The following is a 23,474-nucleotide window of genomic DNA, read 5'->3' as shown; positions in this document are numbered from 1 at the left end:
AACCCCTAAGAACCACCAAGAACCGAGAGATAAAGAGTGTGAATGAGCAAGGAAAAATGGCTCCCGAATGCCCTATTTATAGGCGGATATCGAACGCTTCGATCGCTAGTTCGGACGTTCCGATCTCGCATGCTGGACACGTTGCAGCAATGCTCAGTTCGGACGCTCCGATCCCAACTTCGGACGTTCCAAACTCCTGTGTGTCCAAACAGTGTTGACACATCGACAATTGCATGACCTAACTACGATCGGACACTCCGATCTCTAGTTCGGACGTTCCGTTCTCGTCCGTAGCTTCCGAACTACTTCGCTCCATTCGATCTCTTCGGACCATCCGATCCACACAGGGCTTGAGTTCGGACCATCCGAAATCCCCGAGCCCAAATAAGCTTATTTACCACTTTTGGACATTCTGAATCCGATTTCTTGGTCCGATTGATCAACTTAAAATCTCTTAACCATGTTTTATTTATTCTAAACATGTTTAGTCAAATTAATATTGTAGAAATGGAACTGAGTTACTACAGTTATACTGATGGAATTTACGTGCATGCATGAGTCTTAACAAAGACTTCTTTGAATTTTGAATTTGTCGTCTGTTGATACTTGTATACTCCATTGAATTGGAACGGAATCCATAACATTTTAGACGATTTCCATCCATATTTCCATTCCTGGTGGCAAACACTTTGCTCAGTTCACAATGCCAACAACCACATAGACTGATTACATGCTTCAATTATATTATGTTGTGAGTATGAAAGATTCAAAATTTATAGATTTTTGAGAAAAGATGTACACATGAAAGAGATATCGTCTCTAGAACATGAACCAAATCTATATTATTTGTTAAAGTTAAACATCTCATATAATAACTAACCGCCATTTCTTTCCAAAACCGCGTCCACATAAAACCAATCATCTCTTCAAATCTCTATACTTCCAATATATCATCTATATATGCGAAACGATCAAGCAAGTCCATAGTTCATATCTATCACAATGAAAATTGAAAAGTAATATTTTAACATAAAAATAATATATTTTTACAAGTACTGTTAAATATGAGAAATGTCACACGAAATTGATCGGACATATTTTATGATATAAAATGCTCATGATTTCCACGTATTATAAATGAAACTTTGAAATTGGATGTGCGTACGTGATTCCATTCTTACCCGTCGCATCCGTTATATCGTAAACTGCAACTTTTACATTACTTGTCTACAGACAGACTACAAAGGAGCAGCCAAACGGAGGGATCAGATATATCACGATAAAAGTGCCATAGTTTCGTAAAAAACTGCAATCAAACCCATTTAATTTCGCTTTCCGTTCGTTATTGTTGCAATTTTGCACTAATTATGGTTTGCGATTCCGATGATGTTCACGCGATATGGATGAATTGAAAGGCAATTCGCCCTGCAACAGAGAAAATCTGCTATGATTCGATCTCTCGAAATGGAAAAATAGTGATTTCCCCGTAATCTCCAGCATTTATGTACGAAACCATGGGGTTGATTTCGGAATTCAGAATCTACTGGTGATTTTTCGAGGCGGGTGAATGGCTAATACGAGTGAGTGCGGCTTTGATGTGGAGGGTTCGTCGTGGATTTGGGAAGAAGACAAGAAATTTGAAACGGGTTTGGTTGATTATCCGGAAGGTTGCTCGAATCGATGGGAGAAAGTCGCGGCAAAGGTTGGGACAAAATCGGCGGCGGAGGTTGAACGTCATTACGTCTTGTTGTTGGATGATGTGGCGGCGATCGAGGCTGGCTCGATCGAGGAGCCAGCATATGCAGATAAGGATCAGCCCAAATGCCCTAATCCGGAGAAGAGGCAAATCGGGGTGCAGAGAAAAGCTGCAAGACCATGGACTGAAGACGAACATAGGTACAAAAATAAATTCTATTGTGCTAAAATTCTTTTTAGTCGCTTTTTCCCCCGAACTTGTATCAATTTCTATGCATGTATCATATTCTTTGAGAGCCAAAAATTATGGTGGAAAGTAGGTTGGGCAGCATGGAGTTTATCGTGTCATGAATTTTACATTCTTTTGCTATGTAGTGCAACCATATTCGTTGGATATCTAATCCTTAATCCAGTACATATATGCGAAATAAGTCCGTCTTTTATGATATTTTTGTTTTATTGACAATTCGATCTTTTTCCTTCAAATAAAAACAGGCTATTTCTACATGGACTGGAGAAATATGGAAAGGGGGATTGGAAGAGCATATCAAGATACGTCGTGCTTACAAGGAATCCGACCCAAGTCGCGAGTCATGCTCAAAAATATTTCGAGCGTCAAGAAAAGGAAGATCAAACCAAGAAAAGGAAAAGTATTTTTGACAGCTCCAATGTTGAAAGCAGTGTCATGGCTTCAAAGGTCAGTCATTGATCCTACATTCTTGCGAAGAAATTAAGCTTTGGTTAGGTTTGAGTCTTTGGAAGTTTTGATTCTTCGACTCTGCTATAGCTAATATCTTTGATGGACGTATTTTGTTTATATATTTTTCGCGATGGAAATTCATTCTTGTTTCTTTCTGTTTACTTTCTCTGAATCAAAATTGATATTCAAAGATGTATAGAATAATGGTCCTAGTAGAACTGTAGAGAAATAGATAGAAAGTAATTAACAACTCGGTTGAGGCTAGATTCAAGTACATTAAATTCAAGCTTGAGATCATGCCAGGCTACTCGGTCATGTATCACTGCTATTTTCAAATACACACACATATATGTTTCAGTTTTCCGAGCTCAAATGACTTGATCTAAACATCAGTTGCTACTGGAATGAGCTCAATCACACAAGTTGTTATGATCAAGTTGACCTTGATTATAAATATAGCACTACAGCTTGACCAGTTCGTTGCACTCGTGCTTCATCTTATTGTAGGCAAACAGACATTGTCCAAAAATATCCGAGGTCTTTTTCTGTACAAAAATTATAATTTATATAGCTAGCTAAGTAGAGTCTCCCGAGATTTTTGATTAATTTCCCTTTCCCTCTACACAAAACGAATGAAATAATTTCACAGTCCTAAAACCTTCAAACCGCAGCCAAGCTATCATCACTGCCCTGTGTCGCCTCTTTGTCTTCAGCGCTCTTCGGTTTTAAGGAACTCGAGTTTTGGTTTGGAAGCAGATTGCTCACTTTCCCACTTGATTCCTTCATACTTAGAGATGTGTAAACTGACATTCCACAGAGAGCTGAAACTGCCCCAAAAACACTCACATATCCTGGATCAGAACCAAAAACCAGATACCCTCCAAGTAAAATGACACAAGTCTTGAATTGCCCTAGAACAACATGTGATGTTGCAGAAGTAGCTCTGCACAAATACAATTCAGCCGTTCAAACTCTAGATGTGTACTGTATTGTCCTGATTTTGCCTCCACGTTTCATTGAAAAGATGGATTTTGGAGTTGGTTATAGAAATAGAACTTACCCGAGTGCCAAAGCTCCAGACCATTGCAGAAGAAATCCAAGTAAAGCCGATATCAGAATTGCAGTTATGTTATGGACATCCCATTTGAAAGATAACACCCCAGGAGGATCCAAGCATGGCATAAGAGCTAATAAGAAAAAGACGGTAACTGGGGTCGTCTTCCACATCAACCTACATCAAGTTATTTATTGTTCTTGAGTAACATCTCTGTCATTACATTTACAGAAGTACTTACGCAAGTGCAGTCCAGTTTTCTTGCTGCTGCAGATTAGACCATAGTATTTTGTTGATGGAACTTGGAATTATCCAGGCAACTGCAACACATGATCCAAACAGATTGAATTCTAGGTCTGTAACTGTAGCGACAGCCACACCGATTGAGACAACTATTAGAGCAACTACCTGCACATGATTTTTCTGTAATAAATATCTTTGGGATCCAACTTAAACATTAGCTAGTGAATGAATGAAGATCACCTTTCTAAAGGAAATCTTCTTTCTGTAAAGAATAAACTCTGCAGTGACGATGCTTGGAGTGACAGCAATTTTAGCCATCTGGTAAAACCCAACACTGCACAGAAAACTGGATGAGGAGATGGGAAACTATTTCAAGAAACTGCGATGTAAAATGAAACTTTTCGACAATAATGTAATAGTTTGACGCGCTCTTTAGCGTATAAGCTGAAAACCTGAGAGCACATACACGAAAATAAATATTCAAGTTATGCACATGCTTGTTTGCAATAAATAAGCACCCGGTGAAACATAAAGGTGTTTGTCACCAAAAGTTTCAAACTTGTAATATACTGACTCTGATCAACAATTTTGGCTCTGACACCATGTTAGGAATCACTTACCTTAAACTTAAAGTTTATGAAAAGTAGCCTAACAGTGATTTTAGAACCTGTTATACTTCAAGCTCGTGTTTGCAAGCCCGGAAGCAAAAGCCATGACGGCACCCAAAGAAAACAACGAGGAGAAAGGCGTCGTTTTGGAAGGAGGGGCGACTGGAAGCATGGAGAGTGACTTGAAAACGGCTAGCAAAACCCAAGCAACAGAGTAGTGAATCAGAGTCAAAAAGATTGGAAAACTGAATCCAACTTTTCCCATTACCTGTACATGGTGGACGAAGTATGTGCGATTAAAACGCAATCGTGACAGCATTACTGCCAGAGAAATAATCACCAGAAACCGAGGAATAGGAAGACTGACCAGTTTGTTTCCTAGAATTATACCCACAGCAACCATGAAGTTGAACGTCATTGCCACAACCGGTCCACAGAACCGCTGTTGTTGGCGCTTGGCTCCTTCTGAAGTCCGAAGCTCGTTATACAACGAACTTCTGAGTTCTTCCAATGCACGACCTGTGGTATGCAAATGTTCTCTAGACATCACAATTTTAATGATAAGCAACAGACTACTGAAGGGACCAAACCTGCTTCCCCTGCATCACTATCTTTTCTTTTGATGATCGATCTTCTGAAGTGTTGTCCCAGCACGGAGTTAAACAGGCCCATAGCAGATCAACTACTATCAGATCTCCAAACCCATTAATCTTGATGATATACGAAACCGAAAAAACCCGATTAATATTAGATCATGAGATGAAGAACGTAGAGTAAATCTTCTTGTGTTCTTTTTTATAAATATCCTGCCAATTTTCGACATATCCTAGGAGAAAACAACGAGTGTTAAAAACAGTTTGCTTTCTTCAAGAATGTGTCAAAAACTACTGTTAGAAAATTCGGATATCACGGATCTTTTGAGATCTCATCCACTTCTCCTTAATTTCTTGACTTTTACCATTTAGGCTTCACCAAGAAAATTGGTAAATTTCAGCCGATTCTTACAAGGGATATCTATATTTTCACCCGTGGTTAGGGGCTGAGAAAAGGCTAGGCTAAATATACTTGAATAGACTCAACCGAATGAATCGATTTAACTCAAAATTTTGGTTCGGTTACTAGGGTTATTTTTTTATTTTTTATTTTTAAATTTTTCGAAGAAAATGGTTCAAGTTCAATCGATTTATTCGGTTGTAAAATTGAATAAACCGATTTTCTGAAGGAAATCTTTTTTAAAATAAAAATTTATTAGGACATACAATTGCAATATGTTGGGCCATACAACTGAAATATCAACAAATTTAATAAAGTTTTATTTGGCCGTGGAAATGGCGGTGAAAATATTTTTTTTTAAATAAAAAATTCAGTTTTACTTAATTCGGTTTTCATATAATATTATTATTTATAATATTAATAATAATAAATAAATTAGAGTTTGTCGATATGTCCAAAAAAAAAAAAAAAACTCGGATAATAAACGCGTCACCCCACCCGTGGACCGTGGTCTCATTTTTTTTGAGTCGAAAACATATATATATAAAAATTTTAGTCGCATATTACAAGCCTGCCCAAAAATAATGGACAAGAATCACAGAACACAAAAGAACAACTACTATACAAAGCTTTAGATGCCGAGCAACCAATTAGCTCCATTTGGACAATGGTCAGTAACAGCTAGACACCCGTGGTGTTCATTCTTTGGATGACTATGTTGCATGGAAAAAATATCATATTTTTGAAAACTTGCAATTTCTTTTTAATAAAAACTTACATTTTTGTATTTCATAACATATGAATGTATGCATGCATTGTGTTATATGATAAAAAGCTCATAAAAATCAGTTCTTTAAATAAACCAAAATTCTGAAATAGTAATACATATATATATATATATATCATAATTTAATTATTCTAAAATTTAGACCCATATAAGTAGAAACTGAGCAATATCTAAATTCTATAGAGATGAACCGATAGACTATTAGTATTAATTTATTATTATTGTTGTTTCGATGATGTTAGAATCTTCAGTTATTTTTATTCGATATAAATATAAACTGCTGCAATGACGAATCTTGGCCTATTGAATTTACAGAATTTGACTGACGGAACGGAAAGGAATAACATTTGGATAAAAAATCCAATTCTCAATTTTATTTATTTATTCTTTAAAAAAAGAAGAAGAAAACAATCCAAATGTTCCTGGAAACTGCAAGGATGGCAGCAATTGACCTCTCCACGTAAGCTATGGCCCCAATACAGCCCACAATAAATGTGTCTTTTTCCGGCTCTTTGCCGACACCTTCCCCTGATTGGCCCCCACGTTGGACTTATCATTTGTGATCAGCTTTTTTTGCACTGAATCAGTCAATTTTGACATACATGGAACATTGGATATTGTGCTGCACCGGAAATTATTAATATTATAATTAATAAAAGATTTTTTTCTGAATCCAGCTGTTTGTTTATCTGGGAAATATTCTTCACCATAATAATTGTGGGTTTGTATGAATTCGCCGTGGCCCGTGTATGCTGCAGGCAGCCTCTGTATTCTGTGATTTTTTTTTACCATATCCATTCACAGGGCCCAACCGTGTCAGCTCTCCAAATATCACCTTTACTCCTTTGTTCAATTCAAAACACAGACTTTACAAGCTTTATTATTATTTGTTGGCTTTCGTTTTCTTTATCGATAAAGATTGTTGAATAATGGAGCTGGTTCAATACGATTCTGGCTCCAAATCAGGGTCAAACAGTAGTAATTCTCTGCCGTGGCAAGAAATGTTCCGATCTGCGTCAATCAGGAAGCCTCAGACAGACCGAGCGCCGGCGCCGGAGCCGGAGCCGGAGCCGGTGCCCCAAGTGCCTGCAGCGTCTGTATCAGAGGATCATCAGAATCCCCTCTTCAGTGATCCTCAGGTACGCCTCGCGCTCTACATAACCATGGCACACGCAGGGCTTGCGTTCACGATTTTTGTTCTTTATGGGGTTTGCAAACTACTCGAAGATTTCTTGAGGCCCATTTTGTGGGCTGTTCTGTGTTCAATCCCTTTGAGAAGCATTCAACAAACCCTTGTCGGTTTTTGGACCGAGCCGTTGAAATTAGGCCTCACGGAGACAACCTTGGCCATCCCTGTGGCGGTATTCAGGGTTTTTGTTGGGACTCTTGTTGAGATTAAAGAAGGCATTTTGCGGGTTGCCCTGAGGAAGAAAAAGGTTGAATCTTTAAGGAGGAAGAAGAGTGGATTTTACAAGTTGTTGAAGTGGCTTGTTTCTTTTTGGTTGTTTGTAATGGCTTATGAGCAAATTGGTGCCATAGGGTCTATGTCAGTTCTTGCATTGGGATTCATGTTTACTGCTAGTACTGTCGAGACAACTATGAGTAGAGTCACTACTTTCAGAAGCCATAGCTTTCGGCGCCTTTCGGTCAGTGCTTTTTTCACTAGGGGGTTATTGAAAAGACTGAAGATAGTAGTAGCAATTGCGTTGATTGTTGGAATGAGTGTTGGCTCATTGGCTGGCATGATTTTCTTCTCTTATAAAATCGGTGTCGAGGGAAAAGACGCCGTATTTGCCCTGAAATCACACGTGGAAGAGAGCAATTATGCTGAGAAAATGGGGGTTAAGAAATGGATGGAGGAAAATGATGTGCCTGGAATGGTGGATATGTATTCTACAAAGTTTTACGAGACGGTCTCTGAGCAGATTGATAGTTTGGCAATGCAATATAACATGACCGAACTCGTAACTGGGATCAAGCATTTTGTGATTACTCCCTCTGGAAATTCCTCAACCCCTTCCACAGCTCTGATAAGTCCATCGCCTTATGCTGATAAATTTTTGAGCCTGAAAAGGAGAGTTGGAGATCGAGAATGGGGGCAAATATACACAGAAGTGGATGCTATCTTCCGGGAATTGGTGATTACCCGAGAAGATCTCATGGAGAAGGCAAAAGGGTTTGCTATTCAAGGAATGAACGTGATGCAGAGTGTGGTAGTTAGCAGTACGTCTATTCTTGGTGGTAGCGCAAAGCTCATGTTCTTGGTTGGTAGCTCGATTGTCTCCGGGGCAGCAGAGCTACTAAACTTCATTTCGCACGCAATGGTATTTTTTTCAGTTTTATATTATCTAATCACATCAGAGTCCGGTGGAGTCACAGAACAGGTTATGTGTATGCTTCCCATTTCACAGTCTGCAAGAACTCGATGTGTGGAGGTTCTTGACAAAGCTATCTCTGGGGTACTTTTAGCAACAGTTGAGATTGCTTTGTTTCAAGGATGTATGACCTGGCTTCTGTTTAGATTATTCTCAATACATTTCTTGTACATGTCGACTGTACTTGCATTTATTAGCTCCTTGTTGCCGTTATTCCCTGCTTGGATTTCGACTATTCCAGCAGCATTGCAGCTTGTACTTGAAGGAAGATATGTGTTAGCAATCGGTTTGTTCGTTATACATATGTTGCTTATGGAATATGGAATTTCTGAAATTCAAGAGGATGTTCCTGGATACAGTGGTTATCTTACGGGTCTCAGCATCATCGGTGGGATGACATTGTTCTCCTCTGCATTAGAGGTAACTTCCAGTTTAAACCATTGCTTGACCTTCTGCTAAATCTGTTGTTTATGTAACGATTATTGGCTTTGGCAGCAGAAGTTGACGTTTTTTTAAATGCTGCTGAGCTTAATTGGCATTGTTATTATTTTCATTTTTGGGGAAATGTGGTTCATGCCCTGAAATGGAGGATTCATGTTTATTTTGAATCATTTGAACGATAATGTCCTAAAATTTTTTGGTTTTATGTTCCATTGCAAGACTTATGGCCATGATTGTGCAGGGAGCAATAATGGGGCCTTTGATAACAACTGTAGTGATAGCCCTGAAGAATTTATATGTGGAGTTCGTTTTGGAAGAACAGCCGAAGAAGAAAAGCGAGTAGGTGTTATGTTCTTAGTAACATTTGTTACAGATTTCGATCTGGAATCGATTTTGATGGATAAAATTACAGTCCAACACAGATTGTTTACAACATTGTTTTGATTCAGAGTTGTCCCTTTTGTAGTATTTTTGTACACATTAGTCGAGTTTGAGGATGGGGAAATTTGTTGTAGAGAAGTGTATGTATGTTGTTTATCAAAAGATGTAAAAAGGGAGGTGTTTGATCCCAATGTTTTATTACAGATTGAAACATCAGAAAAGTTGTTAATGTCACTGTTTGTCTCCTCTTAGTCTTCGCATGGTGTGGATGACCGAGCATCGATTGATTAGACATCCTTATTTTGTCTAATTTTTTACTCGAGTTTTACAAAATATTACCATCCATGAGCCAATCAGCATTTTAATATGCAATACCATTGTGAGTGTAAAGCAATGATATAATATCTTGATAAGTAGTTTTTTAAATTTTACTTATTTTTAACTTCACAAAAACTTGGGTGTGATAGTTTCTCGGATTAATCCAATCAATAAAAAAATATTATTGTTTGCGTCAAAAATATTAACTTTCTTTCACTCTAGTCTATTGTATTAATCGAGTTAGTTGACTCGTATATCGTGTACTCTTTTAAATTAGGCCAACCATTCTTGTTTTGAGAATGAAAATAAAATCTTTGAAATTTTCTTCAATAAACTAAAATCCGAACGTCTATCTATTTCACTGTCCTGATGTTTTGTCCCAAGGGCTAACGCCTAATTTCACATTCCTCGTCACTTTCGAACGTTGTTCTCTCTTCCATTCCACGGCCATTTACCTGTATTTTTGTGAACGAAAAACACTTTGAGCTGTATGGTAATCAAAGACTCAGTAATCCAGCAAAACGGGAGGTGGTTGCTGAATTTGGCCCACTTTTTTTCAGCGCTCAATCAATCGAATGATCCATCAAGCACTCCGGACCAACCATACGTAATCACTCTCAGCAATGACCGATCTCAAATCAAAATTCCTCCAAGTTTACTCTGTCTTGAAATTGGAGCTACTGAATGACCCTGATTTCGAATTCTCCGATGATTCTCGTCAATGGGTTGAACGGGTTAGTGTTTTTCTTTCGTTTTTTTTGGCCCAGTAGTTCTTCTGGGCATCAATTGGTGTCGATTGATTGATTAGTCATCTTGTTTTATCCCATATTTGGTTCGATTTCTACGAAAGATCAGTGACATGTACCATTGTCTTATCAAAGTTATCATCTTTGCATCATGTCCATGAATCATTCTTCGTCCTGTTCGCGAGCCAAACACTATCAGTATCCAATAACACGGATATATCTTTCGTTTTGCAAATCATGCAATTGACGGCCTGTTTCTTACTGTCCTTTGTTTGTGGATAAATGATTTAATATTGTGAATAATGCAATTTTTTTCCGAATGCTATGCTGTATACTTTTATCATATTTCTGTCTTGAATTGAAAAGTTTTTTCTTTATGAAACACCCTCTGATTATATCTATGTGGGCGTTTATTGCAGATGTTGGATTACAATGTTCCTGGAGGTGGGATTCAAATGGTTGTTGCGAACTAAACTTAAGAATCCTGCTGCTTATTTAAGTTTCTACTTGGTTTTTCATTTGTCCTTTTCGTAATTCTTTCAAGATATTTTACTACCTGTTCTTCTGCAGGCAAGTTGAATCGAGGTCTCTCCGTGGTTGACAGCTACAAGTTGTTGAAGCAAGTAAAAGAGTTAACTGATGATGAATTGTTTCTTGCATGCGCACTTGGATGGTGCATCGAGTGGGTATGACAAAATGAATGGCCCCAGTTTGTTGCCAATATTTATCAGACTACGTATCGTGCGCATATTTATTTACATGTTATGTTAAAAACTTATGAAAAACTGTATCAATACAGCTTCAAGCTTATTTTCTTGTTCTCGATGATATAATGGATGACGCTCACACACGTCGAGGTCAACCCTGTTGGTTCAGATTGCCGCAGGTTAGTCTCTAAGGATATAACATGGTGTTTTCTTTTACTTGGCTTGAGATTGTAAGCAATATTTTGTCATAGTAATTGACCATTCTGTTTATAATTATATAATAGGTTGGGATGATAGCTGCGAATGATGGGATAATACTTCGCAACCATATTCCAAGAATTCTCAAAAAACATTTCAAAGGAAAGCCTTATTACGTGGACCTGTTAGAATTATTCAATGAAGTACAATTCTTTCTATAAACCTGGACAAACGTAGTTTACTTTTCCCCAAATATTATTCCTCTCTCTTTTCTAACGTTATATGATAACAAGCAGGTCGAATTCCAGACAGCACATGGGCAAATGATTGATTTAATCACCACTCTTGCTGGAGAGAAAGATTTATCAAAGTACTCATTGCCTCTGTAAGTGCTAATTTGAAGCTGTCTGTGCCTGCTGATCAAGTTTCATCTTCCTAGATTGCCATAGGCTTTGGGAAATAAAAAACAAGAACTAAACTTGTGTTGCCTTTTCCCAAATTTTCATATTCCATCTACCAAGTTCATCATTAGTGCTTTGATTACGAGCTCCATCTTTGTTTTTGTTTTAAATACAAGCTTTATCATTTTCCTAACACATTCTTCTTCTCTCTGTTTTTTTTTCTTTTTCTGTTTTTCACACAGGCATCGCCGAATTGTTCAATACAAAACTGCGTATTACTCATTTTATCTTCCTGTGAGTAAAACCCTGCGTCATTGAGAATATATATGTCATTGAGAATATATATTATTGAGCTCTTTCATAATCGAGGCAAACCTGTGCTTGTTCTATTTTTTACACCACTTTAATTGTATTGTATTCCTTACATCATTATGTTATGCCTTTTGTTGGCGTGATAGGACAACAGACTATGACCCCTTCAATTTCTCTTTCATAACGGCCAGATATCTTCTTCTTTTTTTTTAATTATTTAAAATAATGGAGTAATTTGTGCCTTCAATCAAAGAATGATAAATTCACATCAATGCGTGTGGGCAAGTTGTGAAGTAAAAACAGTTCATCCACAATAGGGAGGGAACATGAGTTTTTTTTATCTTCATATCTAAAAATTTCTCTGTTGTTCCTTCAATTCACTTGCACAATGAACTTCGACATAATGTTGAATATTCTTCCCGTTACTTTTTATTTGTTTCAATTATCGGTCAATTGATGCTTGTATTAACCTTCACAGGTCGCTTGTGCACTTCTTATGTTTGGCGAGAATCTTGACAATCATGTCGATGTAAAGGACATACTCATTGAAATGGGAACTTATTTTCAAGTTCAGGTGAGTGAATTTATTGCAGACAACTCTGAAATCTCAAACTTGTCACCACCAGTCCTTCAACTTCCTCAACTATTAAGGAATTGAGCTTTCCTTCCATATTCACAGGATGACTATCTTGATTGCTTTGGCGATCCAGAGGTGATTGGAAAGGTAAAAAGTTCGGATATATTTTGGATACAACAGCATATTTCGGGTCGAATAATTGGGAAGTCTTAGTTACAACAAATATTGAAGCTTTCATTTTTTCCTGCTCATCAGATTGGAACGGACATTGAAGATTTTAAATGCTCGTGGCTGGTAGTCAAGGCCCTCGAACTCTGTAATGAGGAACAGAAGAAGTCCCTCTGTGTATGTTAAAAATTCTCAACCAATTGCCCTAGCCCGTTATTTCCATCTTATCTTGCTGGCGTCGGTACTGTTGCGGATAAACAAGCTTTTTTTGTTCAGGAAAATTACGGAAAAGAAGATTCTACATGTGTAGAGAAAGTTAAGGAGTTGTATGACACTCTAAACCTAAAGGTTTCCCCTTGCTTCTCCATGATTGATTTTTCTCAGTGGTTTAAACATTAAATAAACATATCACTGGTACCAACAGAGTGGATATGTCCTAGCTTCTCTAATATTTTATCACAATCTGTGATTTGTGTTTGTAGGATGTGTATCTTGACTACGAGAGTAAGAGTTACAAAAAGATAACCGAATCCATTGATGCGCATCATAGCAAGGAAGTACAGGCAGTGTTGAAATCATTCTTGGCGAAGATCTATAAGAGGCAAAAGTGAAAATGAGTGTAAAGCATAAGGTAGTCTTATTTATGTAGTGTTTGCTTCTAGGAAGCACTTCTCAAATTTTTCTTAACAAAAATTTGAAATTTTTTGAAATTTGTTAAGAAAAAACTGAGAAGTGCTTCCTAAAAGCTCTACCAAACACTACCTTAGAATGCATTTTCACTAGGAATCATTGTGTACATGTGTAGTTAGATACAACAAGAGTTTTTCAAAAAAAAAAACAGTAAAAATTAGCAGCAAGAACATGTGTAGCCAAAACCGGCCCCTACCTGAGGCGGTAGGTAGAACATGAGCTGCTACATTGGCGGATCATGGGCAGTATTTGAACAACAATTCTCTGTGATAATCTGCACGCTGCTTTGATTTGTTCAATTAGAGGAGCTTCGGGTACTTGAACAACTTGTTTTGTGAGAGCTCGAGTGACCAAACGAACATCGGTTTCCAAGCTTTGGTTGCATCTCTTTTAGTGGCTTTGCAACCTTCCAACACAACATAAACTTCAGCATGCTTAAGTTTTCACAAATTATTTCCCAATTATTCAAATAAAGAAATATATTTTTTCGTAAATACGTGTTTTCTTTTCTTTATATAGTTTTTTTTGCCATTTGTACCTAATTTAAACTTCTCACTTTTCTTGTTTTCCTTTTAGGTGAATGAGAGCAAATTAGGCACAAATGGAAATTTAAATCAGTGGGCGAGTCTTCCTAATAAAATGATAGGAAAGAAAAAGAAACTCATGCCAAGTTTGGTCGAATTGAAGGGATTTTAGTTAGCAATGAGTGGCACATGTTAGTGAGTCACTTGGTCTCCAATTAGTACAAATCACATGGATTAGCAGAATCAATCACAATTATTGGCCAAATTTTGCGAATAATCCAATGGCTAATGACTCATCATCTCTATTTTATCAAACCTAATTGATGCCAAGAAACTCATGGATTCTTTTAAAATATGGGTTATTTAATTAGGCACAAAACCATTGAATCATTTAAATAAACAAATTTGATAGTGTTGTCTAACTCAAGCTATAATATATTATTATCTTAGAAAGTTTAAACACTTTATAGAAACTGTTTTGGTCCGTTACGCTAATATCGAATTTCATATATAACCTTGAAATATGTCCAATTTTGTTCCCAAAATTATATACAAATAAAGATTTTTATTTTATATACTTATTAGTATTTTTAGCACATCTCACAAATCTTTCTCCACATTTCTCTTGACTGATTCTAAAGATTTAGCAAATAGTTTTTTTAGTATATTTAACCATTATTGAAACATAGAAAAAATTATATTTAAAACAACAAATAATTTTTAATATTTTATACATGCCGCTAGTTTTGAATATAAACCCACCACTCATCCAAAACAAAAAATTTGAATCTTGATTTTGTTATTTTTATTTTTATAAAATTGAGAATGAATTTCAGTTGAGTCCATGTATCGATGCATGTGTCTAATAATGTCTTATATATTATTCGATTTTGATAATTCGAAATGATTGCCAATTGCCAATCTGAAACCAGCCTTAGCCTATAAATAAGGCTTTGGTAACGTTATATAATTCGGAAGCAAAGTTGGAGGAAATGGAGAACAAGGGTGTGAAACTATTTGGTGCACGTCGTCTTCACATTCAAGAAACAAGCAAAATGTGCGACGAAGTAAGCAATAGCAACGAGTCGTCGCCGAAGCGAGGCGGCTCCGATGGGACGAGAGTGCCGCGACCTCCGCTGCTGCTCTGCGTTTGCTCGCCCACGAAGCACCCGGGATCCTTTCGTTGCCGCCATCACAGGAATATTATCGGCCTTCCGAATGTTCCGAGTAAGATGATCGATCGATGATCATGCCGTAGCTTGATAATATTTAGTTTTCTTTTTTTTTTTGGCCATTGCGTTATCAATGCAACGAAAACGTTTTTGGCCATTGCATTATCAATGTAACTAATTAGTACGCGAATAAAAGACATGTTGTATCCTAATTCTAGAGTTAAATGCACACCATTCCAATGTATCGACAAGGCCAGAAGTTCCGCACATTCTTACATCAAATCATACGAGGATACAAACATCCATTATTTATCTAATGAATGTTGCATCATATCATACGAGGATACAAACAATTGAGTGCACAATACTTCCCCCATTAAAAAATTACATTAACTCCCTCGCTAATAGCATTAACAATAGCTCGTACCACGTGGATGACGTGTAATTCATCAGTCACCGAAGACTCAAAACTCAAATTATGTGACGAGGATTCGAGTAAGATACTAATTTGTGGTAACAAAAATAGATAATAGATGGAACAAAATCAAAGAGATATTCTATGCTATACCGAGAGATACACTTCTTTAGTGTTTTTTTCAGATGTTTGCGCAACATAACTCTAAAAAACCCTTTTAATATTTTTTCCAGATGTTTGTGCGAACATAACACCAAAAAAACACTAGATGTTTGCGTAAACATCTTGCTTAGAACAAAAATTAAGTGTATTTCTCTTCATGTACATTGACCAATCAAATAACCCCCGCAAGGAGAAGATATATTGGCCTAGCTTCTTCAGTTTCTACTGAGACAGCTGATTAAAAATGGAAGTGTGGCCACCTCTTCCCCGCTGCTCAATCCCCATTACGCACAACTCCTCTGTTTCAATTTCCATTCGTTACTCACTTTCAGTGCGAATCTTGAATGCCTCTGTGTTCGCCGGACCTTCTACTGTTACTGCCACGGTGGTGAAGCGCAGCAAAGAAAGAATTTCAAGAGACAAGTCGGATGAAGCTTCTGCTAGTAAAAGAAAGACGGGTATGGAGTTTCTGTTTCACCACTGAGGCCAAGAATCTTTTTTTTTCCTCCTTAGGATAGAATTTATGTTTTCTTCTTGTTTCCTTTTGTGATTATGGAAATTGGAGATTTTTTTGTTCTTCCCTGGGGTTAAACTTAATAACTTATGTCACGCCATGCTGTAGGTCCTTCTAATCCTGTCTCCAATGCGAAGAAGCTAAATTTGGAAGTGTCGCCTCACAGAGCTGGTATGCTATTTAGTATTTAATTATTCACGAAAGCTCTCGTGTGACTATCTCCTCATCTCCTGTCTGGGTCCTTCATGAAAAAGTATTATTGTAAACAGGGTTGACCCGACTGTGAGACGGTCTCACGACGTACCTACTCTTAAATTGTTTATTATGGTGTGTATGCATTGCGTTTCTGAGTAGGAATTTTTTTTACATATTCTTTGTTTTCATTGCTCATTTATGTGTAGGAATAGTAGTGTATTTTGTTCAAAAAACTGAATCACTTTTTGGTTACACTGTGACCTGCGCATGTGTGTGTGTGATTACATAGAGCGCCCAGGCTTGAGGGATCCATTACATTGTTGGGGGGTGAGCTATAATGCATTTTTTATGTAGGAGTTCAAAATTGCAATAGCGCAGCTAACGACTAAACAGAATTGCAATCATGGATGGAGAATTGGAGATAGATCATAAATATATTTTGAAATATCAGATGTTATAGAAATTCGATGTAAAAATTAAGATTATGCCTTTTAAATTAAAATTGAAAATATTTCATGGTTTACTTTGTTTCCTTGCTTTTGTAGTGTCTGCTGTGAGGTTGATGCGCATTGAGCTTGGTGGTGCATTTGCTGACCTGTTGAACGAGAAAGGCAAGGGCTCAGGGGACAATGAGATGGGATATGTTGAAAGAACTCTTGGTTTTCGTACTCGTGATTTGGAAGATAGAGATCTTCGACTGGTTTGACTTGTACTTAACCTTTTGCATTAATTGTTCATGTTCAACTTGGTACGGTTGTCCATTTAAATCTTGGCTTTTCACGTGTTGGATGGGTTCAGTGTTTTCACATTGTGTCTCTATCTGATGTTCACTTTCAGGTAACAGAAATTGTTGGGGGTACCATTCGTTGGAGAAGATATCTGGACTATTTGATTCTTTCAATGTGTCACGACGACAACACCTTCAGAAGCATGGAACCTCTTCTATTGCAGGTATGCGCTGCTGTTGTTTTGGATTATGTGATGGCTTATTTTCAAATTATTTAGTTTGTTTTTTAGAGAGTTTCAAACTTCTGTATTTTGTTTTTTTAGATTCTTCGAATTGGATTTTACGAGATTGTGAAGCTTGAAATGCCTCATTACGCTGTCGTGGATGAGGTTAGTGGTGGTTCAAATATTCATTTCTTCCATTTTAATCATTTATAAGTTTGAGGGACACATTGACTTGGTCAGTCATTCTGCTACCATCAGTGTAATCTTTGCGAATGTTGCTATTTTTAGATATCCATATCTTTCGGACTTACATTACCCTTTCTCTGATTATTGTTCATCTCAATGAAGAAAATTTGTGATTGTATGTTTTCCCTTTTTTCCACATGCGGATGGGTTTTGGTAGCATACGTACATTGCCCTTTTTTTCCCTTTGAACTCCTTTCTTTTTCTTTTCTTGTATAGTTATCATTTGTTTTGATATGATAGAATGTTAAGGTTGCAAAATTTGCTCTTAGACCTGGTGCTGGTAATATGGTGAATGCGGTCCTGAGGAAGCTGGTTTTGCTCAAGGTTGGCCATTTACTATTTCCCGGTCAACATTTAGTTCCATTCACTGCTTATAGACTTGTTTTGGGTGTGTGCAGGAAAGTAACTCGCTGCCTTTACCAAGAGTTGATGGTGATGACAGGCAGCAAGCACGGGCTCTAGCCACCATCCATTCTCATCCTGTTGTATGTTTGCGATTTTCATCTTTTAATTTCGTAGTGGATTAGACAGAGCGATTCACATATTAATGCCATTTTTTTGGTCTAATAGTGCTCATCTCAGAGTTTAAAGACTACGAATTTCACTTTCTGTGTATATTGATGTTTTCAGTTCTTTCAATCTTTGTTGTTAACCGGTGTTTTACTTTTTCTGGTTTTGTTTATAAATATAAATATTTGTTGGAATCTCTACCCTGCCATTGCTGAAGAAATCTATTTTCAACCGGTGTTTTACTTTTTCTGGTCTTGTTTATGCTGTAAATTATGTCATTCCAAATCTTGCAACCTGGCTATGTACATTTGAACTTTTGTTATTCCATTCGAAGTGTAGATCTCAAAAGAAATTTTGCTTTCTGTGATGTTACCCTTGCTTTTAGTATCCTCCCATGCCTTGTGCCAAATTTTCATTGACATCTTCTCCAGTGGATGGTGAGACGATGGATGAATCATTTTGGGCTTGAAGAAGCTATAAAGTTAATGATTTGGAATAACTGTGATCCTTGTTTCAGCATCAGGTTTTTTTTTTAACCTATTCGAAACCTTATGTGTTTTCTTAAAAGCAGGAGATTGAAAGTTGCTCCCTCTCCTTGTAATAAAATATTTAGAGCAAACACAGGCAAAGGATTCACAAGGGCTGATCTAGTAACAAAACTTGAAGAGTTGAAGGTTGTTGCTCAACCTTGTAATCAACGTTGAGTTTTCTGATTCTAACTCATTCACTCATTCACCCACTAGTCGAAAAGTTTTTACTGAATATTGTCAGCCATGGTTAACATTTAAATGCCAAAATGCAAACAAGGTAGACACACTACCATGTGAATTCTTTGCACTCGGGGTTTATGTTAACCAAACCCCTCTTTCATTGTTGCTGCCCTTATCACCTTTTAATTCCGTGAGGTGCAAGTAATTGGAGAGAAGTTAATATGCATTAGCACAGCAACTGATACCTTTTCTCCCCACTTTTTCGATGAACTTTAGGTTCCATATGAAATTTCTCATCACTTGGATGATTTTGTCCGAATAAGAGCTGGATTGCAGGTGAGATCTTGCATGATGCCTGAAATTTTCCTTTTTATTTTTTTTTATTTTTATTTTTTGTATTGATGATGCAATTCTGGCTATCTTTTTCACAATTTATACCATACTTCTGATATCCTAAGAAACTATCTGTGAGATGGTCTATCACCCTAATGGTTCTGGATTTTTTCTTTTTGCCAATTTGGTCGCAACTGATCATTTTTCTGTTTTAGAAGATTGACAACTACTAAAGAAAGAGAAACCAATAGATGTATCATTAGGACAAACGTGTACAAATTGATGCATGCTGCTCTATTCATCACTTTCTTGACCAGTTTCTTGCTATTGTGTTGCCCTAACCAGAGCTGATTATTTCACATTTACTTCCTGTAGGCTGTCTTACAAGCCGGATTGCTGAACAAAGGTTTCTGTTCAGTCCAAGATGAGAGTGCAGGTAATCTCCATACTTAATTTTAGATTTAGCTAATAGTAATACTGTACGTAAATGCCTCTTTCTGTTAAGAGTTATTCTATATGTTTTTACTTCCACTTTTTTGTTTTGCTGGGAAAGATTTTATTTTGTACGAGTTCTCAATACAATCCTTTGTTTTTCTAGTAGTTGGCACTATGCCATATAATTCTTGTAAATTCTGTCATTAAACCTGGAAAATCCCATTATTCCTCTGTCACCAATGAGAACTCTTGGTGCAGGCTTAGTGGTTGCTGTCGTTGATCCACAGCCTGGGGAGAATATTATTGACTGTTGTGCTGCTCCTGGAGGAAAGACACTGTTCATGGCTTCACATCTGAAAGGACAAGGTAGATCATCCTTGCAGAATGCGACGTGACAGTTTGTCAATTAAATGATAGAAAATGATCATGATTTGTCAAGTTTCTGGTAGGTAAAAGAAACATATTCTTGATAAAAATAATGAAAGTCTTGTGTTTATTTATTTATCCCTTGAGAAAATCCTGAAGCCTTGCCTTCTTAGTTTGATACTTTACTCTTTACCATATGGTAAATGATACTTTCCTGCTGTACTTTTTTCGTTTTCAAAACTTATAGTTGCCTTACTTGTAAAATTTCTGGTAATGTGAAAATGAAGTGCTTTCAGGAATTTGAAAACGAAAAAATACCACGCGTTTGTTTTAGCAATGGAGCTATGACAATATTCGAAAGGATTTACTTTTTTGTCAGGTAGCATATGTGCTATTGACGTAAACAAAGGCAGATTGAGAATCCTCAAAGAGACAGCCAAATTGCATGAAGTTATTAATGTTGTCACTACTATTCATGCTGATCTGCGGGAATTTGCTGTAAGGATTTCTCTTACTACTTCTATTAATATCATTTTGAAGCAAAGAGAAATGATTAAGTTTCATTTGTTTCAATTTAATCAGGACAGTAATAGTTTGAAGTTTGATAAAGTTTTGCTGGATGCTCCATGTTCTGGATTGGGTGTTCTCTCAAAGGTACTACTTTCTTTAAATTTTATATTTTGTCTGTACCACTTCTCTCAAGTCCTCAGATTTTTTACTTTGATTTGGTACATTATCTGGATTTTTTATGATGGTTGTGATGATTGAGAAACTTCAATATTTTATTTCTTGATTCTTACAGAGAGCAGATTTGCGTTGGAACAGGAGATTAGAAGACATGGACCAACTTAAAACTTTGCAGGATGAGCTTCTTGATTCAGCCTCCACGTAAGATGCTACAGTTCTGTTCGCTTATATAGCTTGCTAGTTGTTGCTATTAGACCTGCAAGAATACAAAACAATAGGAATTTACACGACTCTGTTTTATATGATGACCGTGAAATGTAGCAAGTGTTGCAACAGAAGAATTCGCTGTAGCATTTGCTTCACATCATAGCATAACTTAAGTCAATGATTTGAGGTGGAACTTGGAGCAGATGGTATTATCGAAGCAATTTTGTCATCTTATATTTTCTGTGTTCATTTTTTCTGCACCATGCAGCTTGGTGAAGCCTGCTGGAGTACTGGTGTATAGCACCTGTTCAATTGATCAAGAGGAGAATGAAGAAAGAGTGGCTGCTTTTCTTCTGAGACATCCGGTAACTGTTCCCCTTTATGTATAATGTAGTTAACAATTTAGTTTCGTTCACAATTTTGAGAGATGTTGGTTATTAGCGCTATACTGTGATATGATATCCATGATATAATTTGCAGGTGCTATCATCAATCATAATCTGCCTTAGCTTTTTAGATTATTTTTTTAATGTTTTTCGCTCCTTTCTTCACCGTGACAGAAACTAATGTGTCCATTCACAGGAGTTCTATGTAGATCAAGTGCACAAATATATACCTTCAAGTTTTGTTACAGAAGATGGATTCTATAGGTCCAATCCTGTCAAACACTCACTTGATGGAGCCTTTGCAGCTCGCCTTCTGCGATCTGGATGAGTTCTTGGTCAGTAGAGTTATACTTTTACATGGATTTATAATTTATTATGTGAGTTCCTTGGATCCTAAGATCAAATGGTTGTACTTTTGCTTGTGATGCTTTTTTTGTGAGAGCATATTATTGTTTGAGCTATTATGGGAAAAATGGTGGACAAAGGGGAGGATAGAGAGGGAGGTGAAGGAGATCACCCTTGAAAAGAATTTGAAAATTTATGTATAATTTTTCTAGACTTCCACCTTCCATCCCCTATAGACATGAAATTGACCTACCCACGACCTCAATTTTCTGGATTTTCTCCTGGCTATACTTTCTGAAAATCTTTGATGGCCAAGATGTTATTACACAATCTTCAGGCCTCAAGGTTCCCTTGTGTATATGCCTACTGAAGTTCACAAGGAATGAACCCAAAAGTATTTAAGCATTACACGAGCGGAAGGCGTTTATCCTGTACCCCTGGAGGAAGAGCTTGCATCATGAGAAGAGCTGCTCGATATGAACTTTGAACTACAGATGATGGAAGACAGGGATTGAATCTGCATCAGTACCTGGTGAGTAAATCCAGATTTCGACCACTTCAGAATTCAGATGTTGGTAGGCCAAGAACTTGTTGAGTGGAAGAATGTGGGTGGTGCAGATTTCATGCATTTGTTAGTGGTGATAGTTGTATCACTCGACCATGTGGTATCATTAGATAACAGAAATAAGACATGCATTGCAACACTCTGTTTTGTGGAAGTTGTAGAGACTTAAGTTGAGACATGCGTTCAAAATTTGAGGTTACAAATTCACCCTTTTAATCCCTGCATCTTTTCGGATAATTTTGGTTATTTCTTTATTGACTTGGATGCGAATTTTGAAGCGATTAAAACTATTTTTTTTTAAATTCCTAGTCTAAAGGGGTGGGGGCCGCATCGAACAAGGGTCAATTGATACATAGGGATGAGCTCAACCACTGGGGCCACTTGCCCGAGCTCAAGCGATTAAAACTATTGATCACGAAGAAGTGGAGAAAAATAAAAAATGAATAGTGTTTGAAAACGAAATTGGAAAACTGAAAATAGAAGTATGCGGTGTTTGATAATTAAGTTATTTAATTTTCATCCGATTCATTTTTTGAGAATCAGAATCATGATAGGATTGATTTTTGGATTTCAATTAAATTAAGTAAACTAACTAGGGGTGGATATGGTACGGTATACCAAACTACGATATCGTATACCGTACCGTACCATACCGGTATCATATACCGAATTTTCGGTATGAAAAATTCTTATACCGGATACCGTACCGGAATTATCGGTATACCGAATTTTCGATATGAAAAATATTCGGTATACCGTACCGAAATTTTCGGTATATTCGATAAATTTTTCGGTACGGTATGACGGTATTTCGGCATTTCGGTATTTTTATCCAGCCATAAAACTAACACAAAATCTAAGTTTAAGAGACACACATAATGATTGATTCGGTTTAGTTTTACAAAATTTATTTTGGTTTTAGAAATATATAATCTCATATCCGATTTTTTTTATTCGATTTGATTTTCTACCAAAACAATTCAATTGTTTCGTTTTGATTTATTCGATTTTGACGATTATTTAAATTAATAATATTTTAGATAATATTGTATTAGACCTTTAAAAATCAAAATTAAATAAATTAAATAAACAACAATCAACCCCAAATTATTTGAATTTTTTAATTCAATATATATAATCTAAACAAAATGATTAATCTAATGAAACTTCGTTTTTTCAGTTTTGACATATAAACCAAAACGAACTATATAAAATTTGGTTTTAATATTTATATTCAAAAAATTAAAAAATTCGATTTTCGGTGACTGATTTCATTAGTTTGGATTTACTTTTTTTTGGTTTTTAACCAAACTTTGAACACCCCTGTCTAGGTTCCCCAACTTGTGCTACAACTTGA

The 23,474-nt window shown here is 36.7% G+C and overlaps 5 protein-coding genes across 6 annotated transcripts; 4 read left to right on the top strand and 1 right to left on the bottom strand.

The window, feature by feature from the left end:
* Positions 1-1,189: 1,189 nt before the first annotated feature.
* On the top strand, positions 1,190-6,816 carry LOC140886434 (transcription factor SRM1-like). Its single transcript, XM_073293010.1, has 4 exons — positions 1,190-1,896; positions 2,191-2,392; positions 6,396-6,540; positions 6,758-6,816. The coding sequence occupies exons 1-4, from the start codon at positions 1,568-1,570 to the stop codon at positions 6,790-6,792; spliced, it is 711 nt and encodes a 236-aa protein (XP_073149111.1). The 5' UTR covers positions 1,190-1,567; the 3' UTR covers positions 6,793-6,816.
* LOC140886349 (nucleotide-sugar uncharacterized transporter 2) lies at positions 3,056-6,259 on the bottom strand. The gene is made up of 6 exons (XM_073292885.1): positions 4,891-6,259; positions 4,360-4,837; positions 3,933-4,026; positions 3,691-3,857; positions 3,456-3,626; positions 3,056-3,338 (listed from the first exon to the last, which is right to left on the bottom strand). The coding sequence occupies exons 1-6, from the start codon at positions 4,970-4,972 to the stop codon at positions 3,056-3,058; spliced, it is 1,275 nt and encodes a 424-aa protein (XP_073148986.1). The 5' UTR covers positions 4,973-6,259.
* Positions 6,817-7,008: 192 nt separating the features above from the next.
* LOC140886433 (uncharacterized) lies at positions 7,009-9,511 on the top strand. Its single transcript, XM_073293009.1, has 2 exons — positions 7,009-8,875; positions 9,138-9,511. Exons 1-2 carry the CDS (start codon positions 7,010-7,012, stop codon positions 9,237-9,239), a joined length of 1,968 nt encoding a protein of 655 aa, XP_073149110.1. The 5' UTR covers position 7,009; the 3' UTR covers positions 9,240-9,511.
* A 704-nt stretch (positions 9,512-10,215) lies between these two features.
* Positions 10,216-13,840, top strand: LOC140886951 (farnesyl pyrophosphate synthase-like). Its single transcript, XM_073293908.1, has 12 exons — positions 10,216-10,329; positions 10,761-10,785; positions 10,912-11,027; positions 11,141-11,227; positions 11,333-11,449; positions 11,543-11,631; positions 11,890-11,941; positions 12,438-12,533; positions 12,639-12,683; positions 12,792-12,881; positions 12,981-13,052; positions 13,187-13,840. The coding sequence occupies exons 1-12, from the start codon at positions 10,219-10,221 to the stop codon at positions 13,313-13,315; spliced, it is 1,029 nt and encodes a 342-aa protein (XP_073150009.1). The 5' UTR covers positions 10,216-10,218; the 3' UTR covers positions 13,316-13,840.
* A 2,013-nt stretch (positions 13,841-15,853) lies between these two features.
* LOC140886735 (uncharacterized) lies at positions 15,854-22,333 on the top strand. Of its 2 annotated transcripts, XM_073293499.1 has the most exons (18): positions 15,854-16,125; positions 16,290-16,352; positions 16,922-17,076; positions 17,214-17,327; positions 17,427-17,492; positions 17,814-17,897; positions 17,972-18,058; positions 18,515-18,606; positions 18,697-18,757; positions 19,070-19,129; positions 19,502-19,562; positions 19,820-19,927; positions 20,307-20,425; positions 20,510-20,581; positions 20,730-20,815; positions 21,090-21,186; positions 21,404-21,542; positions 21,890-22,333. In XM_073293499.1, the coding sequence occupies exons 1-17, from the start codon at positions 15,912-15,914 to the stop codon at positions 21,533-21,535; spliced, it is 1,671 nt and encodes a 556-aa protein (XP_073149600.1). In that variant the 5' UTR covers positions 15,854-15,911; the 3' UTR covers positions 21,536-21,542; positions 21,890-22,333. The 2 variants fall into 2 exon arrangements, with proteins under 2 accessions (XP_073149600.1, XP_073149601.1); XM_073293500.1 differs by lacking the exons at positions 18,515-18,606; positions 18,697-18,757.
* Positions 22,334-23,474: the final 1,141 nt, after the last annotated feature.

The sequence above is a fragment of the Henckelia pumila genome, chromosome 3 (genome assembly GCF_033568475.1).
Source record: "Henckelia pumila isolate YLH828 chromosome 3, ASM3356847v2, whole genome shotgun sequence".
NCBI classification, from domain to species: Eukaryota; Viridiplantae; Streptophyta; class Magnoliopsida; order Lamiales; family Gesneriaceae; genus Henckelia; species Henckelia pumila.
This window is presented reverse-complemented; position numbering and strand designations above follow the sequence as displayed.